Below are 12,792 nucleotides of genomic sequence, written 5' to 3'. Positions count from 1 at the left end.
GTGTGTGTATACAGGGTGTCCTATTTTAAATGCCGCAAGCAAATATTTCGAAAAATGTGGAAGATGCAGAAAAATGTTTCAAACAAAAGTTGCATGGTTTGAAGGGGGCCACACGATGAAAATATGAATTTGATCTTGAGTGATCTTTTCAAGGCCAGGTCAATGTGATCGATATTTTCTTAAATGGAACACCCCCCCATTGTTCACTGCACTTGTCCATGTATACAGGAAAAATAATTAAAAGAATAATTTTTGTATGATTTTTTTTAGAAAAAATAAAATTTGGAGAAATGAGAAAAAATTTTTCCTGTATATAATATATTATATATGTATATATGGACATTTTTTTAATACAATTATATTCAGACAATTTCTCTCCTCATTTCTTCCAGTTTTACTTAAAAAGAAAAAGAACAATGTAAAAATTATTCTTTCAATTATTCTTCAATTATCCTTATTTTTCCTGCATATAAGGACAGAGATTATACCAAAGAAAAAGAAAACATACCTGTACATATTTTATATATAATTCTATATATATTTATATATGATCATATGTAGATAATTTCTCCCGGGATTTGTCTTTGATACGTTTGCCAAAAAACTCAAATGCAAGAGTATATATGATCAATGTAGGTCTTTACACTTTCACTCTCGAGTCGTTCAAGTGTAGGTTGATGTAATCGCATTCCGATATTTTGCGCTATTAAGAAAACTTGTTTTGCCACTTCAGTCCAGTACCGCTGCTATTATCGTGCAGGCTGAACTACCGTCGATTAATTACATATTTTTCATATCTACAAAACAACTAGATTTATTAAAGAATTTAAATGGTAAGAGATAATAGAGTTATATTAAACAAGAAGCAATGGACGAATTTAGTTGCTTTTACGAGCTTTTAAACTTTGACGAAGCCTGCGTAAATGTAATATCTGATAATAACAATTATAATATGTGGCTTTATTCTCTCTCTACAGATTGTTTATCAGTAAGTACAATCGTAACACATTTTGTATTGTATAATCTATAACTTTCAACTTGTAGTAGTAAGCAAAAAATCGAGAAAGATTAATTTTATTACTACAAGTTGAAAATTATAGATTATATGATATATATATATATATATGTATGTGTGTGTGTGTGTGTGTGTGTGTGTGTGTGTGTGTGTATTGTGAACAGTAGCTTACAACAATAACAAAATAAAGTAAAGAAAAAAAATGTGTAGCTTTTATTATAATGGATCTCAATATACATGCTTTTCTGATTTGGCATTGTAACATAGCAACAACGTAGACATTTGAAACAAGGTATTATATATTATAAAATTACGAAAATATAATGTTACTTGTTTTCAAAACGGAAGATAAAAATAGAAAAATAAATACGTCATAAAAATAATATAGAGATTGTCTCGAATATCTTTCATGAATCAGTATATATTCTGTATGAATCCATTATGAACAGCACATTTCTAACTGTTATACTTGTTTATTAGTGTCCATATAAGCGCATAGCGCCGATCTCGACTAACGAAAATTCTAGTTTGAAATTCAACACAATCGATTCAGTAAAATGGAGAGTGTTGAAGAATAATGGCAATGATGAATATATATCTGCCAAAAATACAAGGTAAACTCATTATTTACTATTACTATTATTACGTATATATATGTGTGTGTGTGTGTGTGTGTGCGTGTGTGTGTGCGTGCGTGTGCGTGCGCGTGTGCGTGATATAATAATATATATGTTGATAAAAGGATAAAACTATACAATTGAACTATATATAATACGATATACATAATATTGATAAAGTACGTATCTTATCCTAGCAGTTTTATCGTTTATCTATTGTTTAACTCGCGCGATAACTGGCGATAGCTACTGATATGACATATGGTATCAGTAATAAACAAAATAATATTATTGTACACGACTGTGATAATTAATTAAGAGAAATTGATTATAGATATTATGATTCTAAGATTTTCCAAGATTATCATGAAAACATTTTCTTTTTTTGTATGTTAATTGACAATATGCTCATATTATACTATTCTTAGCTTTCCAAATGGAAAATTTTGTAGCGTAAAAAATAGTTGAGAGAAACCATTTATGAGATTAAATTATTATCAGGATTAAGAAAATTACGTTGTATAAAAGTAACTTTGTATCACCGTTGCTTTTATAATTACAAAAAGCAGTAAATCGAATTACCATCACTTTATTTAGTCATATGTGCATAAAATTTACATTTTTTAAAAATATTTCTTTATTAAAATATTAACCAAAACAATATAATAACTTTGATAACGGTACCACTATTAATTAAAGTATGCAATTTTGATAATAGCAATAATAATCTTGAATTTTATTAATGTTACAAAATTATAAAAAAATAACTGTTTTACTTCATGAAACTTTAAATGTTGCAAATATAAGTAAAAGTTTTTTTTTAATGAATAAATACTACCAAAATGGTTTTTCCGCATTTTTAAATCTTATATATTCTGTAATCCTGAAAAAATTTAACGCTCACTGTCCATCAAAGAAAACACACGGAAATTAGGACAATAGTAAAATAATGATAAAAATAAACAACATTATCAATTCATTATCAAAAAAAAAATAATTGTAACGTTAGCAACTCTTGTTATAAGTAACGCGTTATTTCCTAATCCTAAAGATTATGACTTTTGTTTACAGACAATTTATTTTTTCCATTTGTTTTCTCTAACAAAACAGAAGAACGATAAAATAATCGCCAAAGTTAGTTTAAACATTTTTCTTATTTGATGCCGACTAGGTTGTGACAATAAATAGAAGAGAAGATGTAATTTTTTAATATATAGAAGATCCGTGTATATACACAGGTCTCATCAAGAGTCACGCGAAGCAAAGATCGCGCGTAGCAACAGCGAGGCATATAGATTATTCGCGAAGCGTATCAAAGCGTATTGTTCTTTTTTCTGTTTCTTTTCTTATTTACAGAACTGTTTATTATTTTGGGGTTAATTATATTTATCTTACTTGCCATATCTGCTGGAAGGTCCTTATGGTACAAATTTAAAACACAATGTATAATGAAAGCGGAGGAGGGAAAAACTTCAACTAGCAACAAAGAAGCAACAAAACGTCGTCGCATAAAAGCTATCGATACATTCAGGGGGTATAAATATTTTACAAAGTAATTGCGCGCATAAACATAAGAAAGGAATATACTCGTATTTAGAGTACATGATTAGGTTTTGTTATACAAATTCTCTTAAAATGTTCGCATAATCGTTTGTATAATGATTTGCAGGGCCAGCACGCTTTTTATGATTTTTGTTAATGATGGCTCCGGTAGTTATACCATATTGGGGCATGCAACTTGGAATGGCATATTACCAGGAGATTTAGTATTTCCCTGTTTTATATGGATTATGGGAGTTTGCATGCCTATAGCTTTGTCGGCGCAGTTAAAGCATGGACTTTCAAAGCTTCAAATCAGCTATTCCATCTTGAAGGTAATTGTCGCAAAAAAAAGATATAATTGTCAGCGTGCGCATGTGTGTGTGTGTGTGTGCGCGCGCGCGCGCGCGCGCGCGTGTGTGTGTGTGTGTGTGTGTGTGTGTGTGTGTGTGATATCGATTAATATTGATGTATTATGTGCCTAAGCTTATCTAATACTTTTTCGCAGAGAAGTTTTCTTCTATTTCTGATAGGCGTTGCATTAAACACATTAGGAACAAATGCGCAATTAGAAAACGTACGTGTATTCGGAGTTCTTCAACGATTCGGAATTTCTTATTTAATTGTGGGTTTACTCTATCTTTGCTTTATATCCCAACAGTCAAAAGCTGCTCAGGTATGGAGAAAGAAATATTAAGAGTATTCTTATATAAATCTTATATACAATAATATAGACGCGCGCGAGATATCCGGTGTGATTGTAATTAAACATTGTATTTATTATACGTATGTGCATGAACTCTGTCCTTAGTACACATTAAATTTAATTAAATTTATGTTAATAAGACTTACTTTACACAACATACACAATCTCTCTTTTTGCTTGAAAAGGTAATACATTTCTAAAGTCTAACACCATATCTCGTAGAAGAACCCGCGTACATAAAAAAAAAAATTATTACATATAACTTTTGATAAATATATAATTATTGCATTTCGATAATATGGATTACGCCTTGGTAACGTAAACTTATTGCAACTTGTAGAAATTATCACAAACTTGGATAATGCAAAAGATGCAGGACGTATTAAGCTTTTTGCCATATTGGTACGTAATGCTGACTTTAGTAATGGTGCATTGCGTTTTAACGTTTGGTCTACCAATTCCCGGATGCCCTACGTACGTACATTAACTTTGACTTCCAACTGTCTTGTTTAATTTCGTGCTTTGATCCATCATCTATTGTCATCGATAAATGAAACGGTAAGTTTACTATACAGGGGATACCTTGGACCAGGCGGAAGACACGAAGACGGTAAATATTTTAATTGTACCGGGGGTGCGGCTGGATATATCGATAAAATTTTATTGACTTTAAGTCATATTGATCAAAAACCAACTATTGATCCCGTTTATGGATCCGGCCCTTTCGATCCTGAAGGGATTTTAGGTAAATCTTGTGTTTATTTGCGTGTATCGTTATAGATATACATGTACTATATATGTATAGTTGCGGAGATATTAAACTTTTCATCTTTTGCAATTAAATTTACCTTTTCACCACGTTATGTTTCTCTACAATGTAATGTATCATATTGTATCAACATATTCGAATTGGTCACATAAAAGAAAATAAAATATCCATAATACATATTTTCGAGTAGCGGAAAAAACTGGATACTTTTTTGGATTTGTCTTTCTACAAAAAATCAGAGGGCAAAACAAATTCTATTGGCCGTTAATAGCCGTTAATAGACTTTGAACTATGAGAAAATAAGGCTAGTTGCTTAAAAAAAAAAATTTAGTTACCAAGGAAAACAAAATTTTTTGAAGAAGTCAAAATACCCGGTTTTGTCCCACCGGTAAAGTAAAATCAAGTACCCATTTGAAAGCATGTAAAACATCGTGCAATTACGAATCTTGATTTATTTTAATCAAAATACAATACAAAAAAAATGTATTTTATAAACAAAGATCACAAACAAAGATATCCTTTTGCTCTACATTGTTGCAGGACTTTCTTATTTAATTTTTTAATTTTAGAGATCTCAACAGCTTAAAAAGCTTTTTTTTAATGGTTTCTTTTCTGAGTGGCAGTCTTCATTTCCAACTGTTTTTTGTAGGGAGACAAAGTCAGAATGGCAGTTTTTCCTCTTTTCATTATATGAGGCGTGTAGGTATCCGGTTTTGTCCCAACACGAGAAAAATAAACACGGTGGCTGTACATTCCGGCGTACAAAGTGATGATCAAAACTGCACAAATCTACTAATGTAGATATACTCTCTAATATGTAAAAGTCCACGACGACTTGATTATTGCCCCCATATCGATCTTTTTTGGCCCGAAAATTTTTGACTTCTCTGAAAAAAGAAATATCGTGTGCACATGGGCACGGTTCATCTCAAAATAATGATGGCGTCAATCTACAACTAATAATACGAATTGGCCAAAGATAGTAGCACTTATCACGAAAAAACAGAGGTACCCGGTTTGATCCGCCTACCCGGTTTTACCCTATTTTTCCCTATATACGATATTACAATCGCGATATCAATAAATTCTCAAACCTGATTTATTTACAACTTTTTTTCGAAGGACCTGAAAAATTGCGAACGGGTTTTTGAGAAGTTTTGTAATTTCCAGTTACAAAAAAAAAGTAAATTTAATAATTAGAGACGTTTTACATTAAATAGCGAAAGCAGTACGTCTCCCAAATCAACATATTATGATATAAATTTCTTAAATCAAATACGGGGCGAGTTTTTTGCCACTGTGTCTATAAAACTTTTAATCTTTTATCGATGCTCTACAATTTGAGATGCGAGTTCTTAGTTTTATGTGCAAATGGCGCAAAACCCGTATTAAAATGTAGAGCCAATTCTTTGAAAAAAACATGCTATTTCTAGATTAGCGTCTAATAAGCATTATGTGTTTTTTTAGGATGCCTCACGTCGATATTTCAAGTATTTCTAGGTGTACACACTGGTATAATTCTAATGATGTATAAAGATTGGAAGGAACGTGTTATCCGATGGCTTTCGTGGGCAATGTTTTATGGTTGTTTGGGTTGCGTCTTCCATTTCACTAATCTTATACCCATTAACAAAAATTTGTGGTAAGATATCGACAAAGATTATTTTTAGTTACTTATTTAAATATTTTGATTTGCGCAATTTTATTTTTTGCACGAATTTTATAAAATTAATCGTTTATAGTAATTTGTTATCTGTAGTTGCAAGTTGCTATATAATTATGCAGGTCTTTATCATTCGTACTTGTTTCAACTTGTTTTGCCCTGGCTTTTCTTTCCGGATGTTATTTGCTGATTGATGTTGCCAGAATTTGGCGAGGTGGCCCTTTCAGAATACCCGGTAAGTGTAAATATGAAAATGTGTACGCTTTTTAAAATATACATACATATATAGAGTAAACTAGAAAATAGATTCTCAGAAGAACGCAGTTTTTTTTATAGCAGTATGTGTATATACATATGTGTTTAAAGCACATTGCGCTATACTAGCTATATAGAAGATATACTCGTATTAATGTAAAATATATTAAAACGCACTGCTATACACTAATTTATTTTAACATTACGCAAATATGAATTTACAGGAATGAATGCACTGGTATTATATGTGGGTCATAATATGTGTTACCAAATCTTTCCATTCCATTGGAAGATTGGCGCAATGGACAGTCGTACTTTGTGTTTAATTGAATCAATTTGGGTTGTAACCCTCTGGACGGTTATAGCATATGTTCTGCATCGTAAACGAATTTACATCACACTTTGAGTTTTTACAAATTTTATCTATTTATATAAGCAATATGATACTATTGCACTACATTTTTTCGTAATTTTGCAATCCGCAAATAATATAGATAATATAGGAATGATCACGTATGTTATACATTTCTGACAATAGATAATTAGATGATAAAACTTCTATTAGCACCGTCAACTTTAGAAATAATTTATTTTACTATTTAGATAAATAGTACACAGTGACAAATTCAGAAAACAGAATTAACAACATGTATATGTACTTACACATATATTTTCAAATAATGATTAATATTCTTAAAAAGAGTGTTATTACATAATTTCCATATAACAATCTCACATTTGTCTTAAATAAATAAACCACGTGCATGTGCTCACGTAGTATTGTATTATATCTACGTTGCGGTGCGGCATATCAAGACAGACAACCTCCTAATATAGTTATTTAAGTTTCTTCTTTGGAAATAAAAAAATCTTAAAAAGTTATAGAGTTTCTCTTTTATAATTGACTAAAATTTCAAAAGTAAGTTGATCACACGATTGTACGTGAATATTGATCATTTCTAATGACGATTTAAAACGAAATTATCAACTTATCTTTACACATCAAAAAATCTATGAGATAGAATCTCATTCACACAGATTTCTGATACCAAAATCCAAAGTTTGAACAAGTTGAAAAATTGTTTATCTCACGGCAGTGTATCTTGAGAAATCTTTCAACTGATATAATTTTAAATAATGTATCTCTGCAATTCTCTTTAAAGAAAATCTTTGGTTAATTTTTTGCTGAAGAATCGGCAAATGCGACGTAAACAAGCATTATAAGGATTATTTTGTAAACAAAATAGAAAAAAGCACACTAACAATTCGGCCTTGCCTAAGGAGGATTTCACTCGTCCTCTCTCACAATCAGTAATCAGTTGCATCGGGACCTAAAACATGAAAAGTTCGATTTTATAAAAGCAATTTTTGCATATATGGCAAATATGTAAAGACAAAATTAAAAAAAAAGAAAAAAGACATACATATATACTGAAATTTTAGAATATGCACGCATTATACTATATGAGATGAATGTATGTTGAAAGCGCAAATATATCATTTTATCTATATACATATACATACAATGTTTTGATTATATGTAATACCTATCAATCTTTGTTGCTACACACACTCTCTCTCTCTCACACACACACACACATACACACACACACACACACACACACACACTCACTCACTCACTCAGTCACTCACTCACTCACTCACTCACTCACTCAGTCACTCAGTCACTCTCTCTCTGATATAATTTCGTCATTCATATACATATATTTATACAAGATTTAATACTAAATAACAACAAAAATTCTTATATATGATGAGTCTTATTAAATAATTTCTTTCCTCACGCCGTTTGCTCGAATATCTCGAATATAGGTATATCAAACACGTTAATAAATTCATTTCTGTTTTTTAACCAATATTAGTCACAACATGCATAAAGCAACCAAGCACAACCGCAAGCATATTTAACAACCCCTTTTTTCGCACAATTGCAAGAAAAGAAGACAAGAAAGAAGAAAAAAGACATTAAAGACACAAAGAGAAAAAGAGACGGAAAAAGAGAGATAAATGAAAAAAACGAAAAAGGTTATAATAGAATTAATTGCATATGGTAGAGAGGAAAGAATGAAAGAAGAGAAAAGAAATAGAGATGAGATAAAAATGAAGAGAGAAGAGGAAAGAGGGGAAACATGGAGAAGAAATCAAGAATGATAGACGAATATATGGAAACGATATGTACCGATAGAAAAAAAAATCACGTAGCCCGTAGAACATCTCGGGCATACCCAACCCTGTCTTGCGAAGAAAATTGAGAGAAAAGTATGTCCGTGGATCGTGGAGAGCAGTTGCTCGCGGCGGCGAGCAAACATATGGCCTCATTCCACCCTGGACCGTCAGCAATAACTGGTTTTAGAGTTTGTACAGGATGTTGGAATAGAAGGAACCATCCGCGAAGAATCGTTAGTTTTGTCGCTGTGCCGTGCTAGAGTTTGCGGCACGCTCTTCGTACTCTTGACTCTCGGGCACAGTACATTCACTTTGTATGCCCAAGAGGGTATCTTGCTATCGATTGTCTTGAAAGCTAGAGAAGGTACAACATCCTGCTCGCGTAAACTAGGTAATTTCGGACTCTTCCAAACTCGGAAATAAGAGTCATCCTTCGAAGAGACGTTCTGTTCTCGCTGACTCGCAAGATGATCGGTTTCAACATTTGCCAAGTTCGCTGAACTACTTGCGTTCGTCGTCGCGTCTTCGTGAAATCTTTGCCAAGACTGCTCGTGAATGGGCGAATATTCGGGAGAGGTAAAGCCACTGGAATAATTGGAACAGTGATTGTCATCGTAGTTAAAAGCGTTCGTCTTGAGTGGCAAGCTGAGAAACGATTCCTTTCCGCAGTTATCTGTCTTGGAATAACCGGATAGAGATAGAATAGAGTCATTGTTCAAAAGCCGAAAGAGTCGCGAATGCGTCTGCGTTCGTTGATACTTTTTCACATTCTTCAGACAAGTACACTCCGAGTCCGTGTCAACCTCGGATATCATGCGACTTACATCGGAGGTGACTCCGCTATCCTCGTCGTCGGTGTCTTCGCGAGGATCTTGGACATTCGGCAAACGCTTTATGTTTTGCATCCGACAGAGATCCTGATCGATGTCTCGACCATGTTTGTCATCTGCTGTTATCGCACAGTTTTCCCGATCCGTTTCATGCGTACCGACAATCTGAAAATCTGGAATTTGGAAATTGTCTCGCATGGAGCATTCGAATATGGCGAGTTTCGGTCCAGCGATCATTCTGCCAAAAGCGATACTTTCAACATTATTATTACAAGTGAAATCTGCTTGGGTGTAATCGCGATTTTCATCACGATTCAATAAGGTATCTCGCGTAGCCACTATCGATTCGGAAATAGCATCATCGTCATCGGTGTCTCTCGATACTGGTTTTGCGGAGTTTATCCCGCAGCCGTGTCCCATTTTCGCAATTGTGACTTCTGTCTCTACATTCTGTTCTCCGCAATTAACTCCGCTGACTCCCGTTGGATCTTTTCTTAATGTGAAATCTACATGCGGTATCGCGCTCTCGATGCTCCGTGCCTCGTTCCGTGCGTCTGAAAGGTGTGTCTTTACCGTAAAATTTACGTTAGTATCGTTGCCGACATGAAAGTCAACGCAAACATCATCCTTCATCGAGAAATACTCGTTGCAGGATTTTTCCGCCTTTATCTCGCTATCGCCGACAATCACAGTGGTGATGTCTTCGTTGTCTTCCGATACAAAAAACTTGAATCTCAGGGGCAAGCTCACGCTGACCATCGTGCTCTCGACATCGGTGTCGGGAGGATCGTCGGTCGCTTCAAAGAAAGCTTCGATTCTCTCCTTACTCTTGTAACAAGGAGTCTCGGAGTCCGGTTGTTCCACGTTTTCACGATCATCGTTCAACTGAACATGGAAAACGGTGCTGTTGGTCGCCAGATCCGGTCGCTGATCGTGTTGCTCCGAGTGATGTTCGCCGGTGCTCTTACTGGAATAAGAGTCAAGATCGTTTCGATCAATGGTTGAATTCTCATCGTTACATATCTCGCTCGCAATGTATGCAATATCTTGCTGACACGATGTTGCACGAGAGTTTACACGATCGTTCGAGTAATTGATATGCTCCTTATTGAAACGTATCTCCTCGGTGTGATTACGATTTTCGGAAAAATCTCGCGAGCATCCATGTAGATTATTAGCGCTAGGATATGTCGAACATGCAGCTGTGATGTCGGTGCGATCCTCGTTCAAAGAGAAATCGCACGGATCTTTCTCCAATTTCCCGTAAGGGTTCATGCTTGTGGAATAAGCTATATACGAATCCGAATCACTATCGGATGACGTATTATTGAAAGTAGTATCGTTGCTAAGGCTATGATTCTTCTGACAAGAATGCGAAAGTTGTTCGTTGTCCGAGGTAGAATCATTAGAGTCACTGGAATCGTTAGAATCGCTAGAAGCACCAGAATCGCTAGTATCTATATAGGTGTAATTTGGCACGTTGATATAAGGACCAAATGTTTTTTTTCCCGGCATTTCGATATTATTAGTAACTGCAATGTTGTTGGAATTATCCGTCGATATGCTATCCTCCTCGATTATATTCATCGCCGTGGTTATGCAATTTTTTTCTCTATTAGTATTGGAGTTTTCGCTGACACTCTTGGGATTATACGTGTCATTCGACTGTGCATCCAAATGGTTAATCTTGTGATTAATCTTGGGCAAAACAGTGTTTTTTGATTCATTAACCGTGCTGTTTGGCATAAAATCTAGTCTATTGTTTTGAGCGAAAAATGAATCGGCAGTGGTAAAACGATCGTCGATATAATTGCATTTGTTTTCATCAACGTGCGATGCAGATTGAATATCGTTGTAGCCTGCTTGAGGATAAATTACGGCCGTGTAACCAGCGTATTGGCCTGAAGAATTTTCTCGGCCCATAACTCTCATTTGTGTCATCGCGTCCGCAAAGTTTTCATTATAAACCGGATAAAAGGATCCAACGTACGTTCTTCCATTCGGATATGCGTAAAAAGGAAAAGAATGTCTGTCCGTTTCATTCGCGATCTTATTGGATACAGCATTATACTGCACGGGATAATAACCCCACCAACCCTCGGGATACCAGAAAGGAATAGGTTGAAGAGGAAGAAATACACCCTGCTGATTGCCCGGCAAGTTATTCTCTGTTCGGCAGGTGTAATCTGCTTGACGATTTTCTTGCGTGGCTACAACAAACAGCACAAGGCACATTCAAAGTTAAATTCTTCACACATCGAGCGTAAGACAGCCGTCGTGCGTGTCGTCTTTATTTGGACATCTGAGATTTTCTTCTTTCTATCGCACATTGTTTTGTGCGTTATATGATCCATAAAGTGGATGATACAATAGGAAAACAAAACATTTTCTAGATCGAAAGTATGTGTCTGAAATATTCATCTGCGAATATTATATTTTGCGCTTGCTCTTTCCTATGCTGTATACATATGCCCAACCGATCTTAATCGATAGACCTGGCATAATATAGCATGAGAGAAGCGAAATTATATCGATTAGCTCGAAAGAAATGAGAAAAATAAATTATCCTGTGTTCAAAGGAAAATATATCAAGTTGTCATGTAAACAATCAAAATGGCTACAAAAGTGAATATGTCTACATGTCTACAATAATGAGTAAAATTTCTAAATAATAGTATTAAGTATATATAGATATTTAGATTATATATATCATATACAGCATTTTTTGTGTGTAGTTCGCATTATTATAATATGTAAAAATGTGCTTTATGTAGTGTACTGACTTTATTGTACCTAGATATTGATATAAAATAATAAGAGAATAAATATATTTCGAGATATTAATATATTTTTTGTCTTTGTAAACTTTTCAATCAAAATAAAAATATTTATAACTACATACATGCAAATAACCACTTTGCATTATTGCGAATACTAGCAGTAATAAACATGAAATTATTAATATATCACATGCTACAGTCCCGTTAATTTCTGTAAATCATCTGCATTGTAAATCTATATTTTCCATAATCCTATGCATTTTCAATATAAAAAATATAATGAGTAGAATTACGGACTGAATAAAAAAAAAAAATGTATAAAATAAATAATTTTTCTTATATCTTACATGTCTCTACATCTCTTCTCTCTCATTCTCTCTTATTCTCTCTCTCTCTCTCTCTCTCTCTCATTCTCTCTCATTCTCTCTCTC

At 33.9% G+C, this 12,792-nt stretch overlaps 2 protein-coding genes across 3 annotated transcripts in view; one reads left to right on the top strand and one right to left on the bottom strand.

Moving 5' to 3' along the window:
• Window positions 1-331: 331 nt before the first annotated feature.
• On the top strand, window positions 332-7,212 carry LOC115233513 (heparan-alpha-glucosaminide N-acetyltransferase-like). The gene is made up of 11 exons (XM_029803998.1): window positions 332-988; window positions 1,496-1,629; window positions 2,871-2,919; window positions 2,979-3,166; window positions 3,302-3,506; window positions 3,680-3,847; window positions 4,218-4,351; window positions 4,453-4,622; window positions 6,114-6,288; window positions 6,432-6,544; window positions 6,789-7,212. Exons 1-11 carry the CDS (start codon window positions 869-871, stop codon window positions 6,968-6,970), a joined length of 1,638 nt encoding a protein of 545 aa, XP_029659858.1. The 5' UTR covers window positions 332-868; the 3' UTR covers window positions 6,971-7,212.
• Window positions 7,213-7,216: 4 nt separating this feature from the next.
• The window catches only part of LOC115233460 (dentin sialophosphoprotein-like), a 15,929-nt gene continuing 10,353 nt past the window's right edge, over window positions 7,217-12,792 (bottom strand). For both annotated transcript variants that reach the window (XM_029803899.1, XM_029803900.1), the window contains 2 exons: window positions 8,765-11,791; window positions 7,217-7,895 (listed from right to left, as the gene is read on the bottom strand). In XM_029803899.1, coding sequence (XP_029659759.1) covers window positions 8,919-11,791 — 2,873 coding nt within the window. In that variant the 3' untranslated portion in view covers window positions 7,217-7,895; window positions 8,765-8,918. The remainder of the gene's footprint in view (window positions 7,896-8,764; window positions 11,792-12,792) is intronic.

Source organism: Formica exsecta, unplaced genomic scaffold, assembly GCF_003651465.1.
Source record: "Formica exsecta isolate Colony F162 unplaced genomic scaffold, ASM365146v1 scaffold175, whole genome shotgun sequence".
Lineage (NCBI taxonomy): Eukaryota > Metazoa > Arthropoda > Insecta > Hymenoptera > Formicidae > Formica > Formica exsecta.
The sequence above is the reverse complement of the archived record's forward strand: the minus strand, read 5'-3'. Positions and strand labels throughout refer to the sequence as shown.

What these genes read in the sequence shown, in the direction of transcription:
- LOC115233513 (XM_029803998.1), top strand. Translation starts at nt 869, where the DNA reads ATGGACGAATTTAGTTGCTTTTACGAGCTTTTAAACTTTGACGAAGCC. An exon ending in CGATCCTGAAGGGATTTTAG is followed by an intron (nt 4,623 to 6,113) that starts GTAAATCTTGTG and finishes GTGTTTTTTTAG; the next exon opens with GATGCCTCACGTCGATATTT. An exon ending in CCCATTAACAAAAATTTGTG is followed by an intron (nt 6,289 to 6,431) that starts GTAAGATATCGA and finishes ATAATTATGCAG; the next exon opens with GTCTTTATCATTCGTACTTG.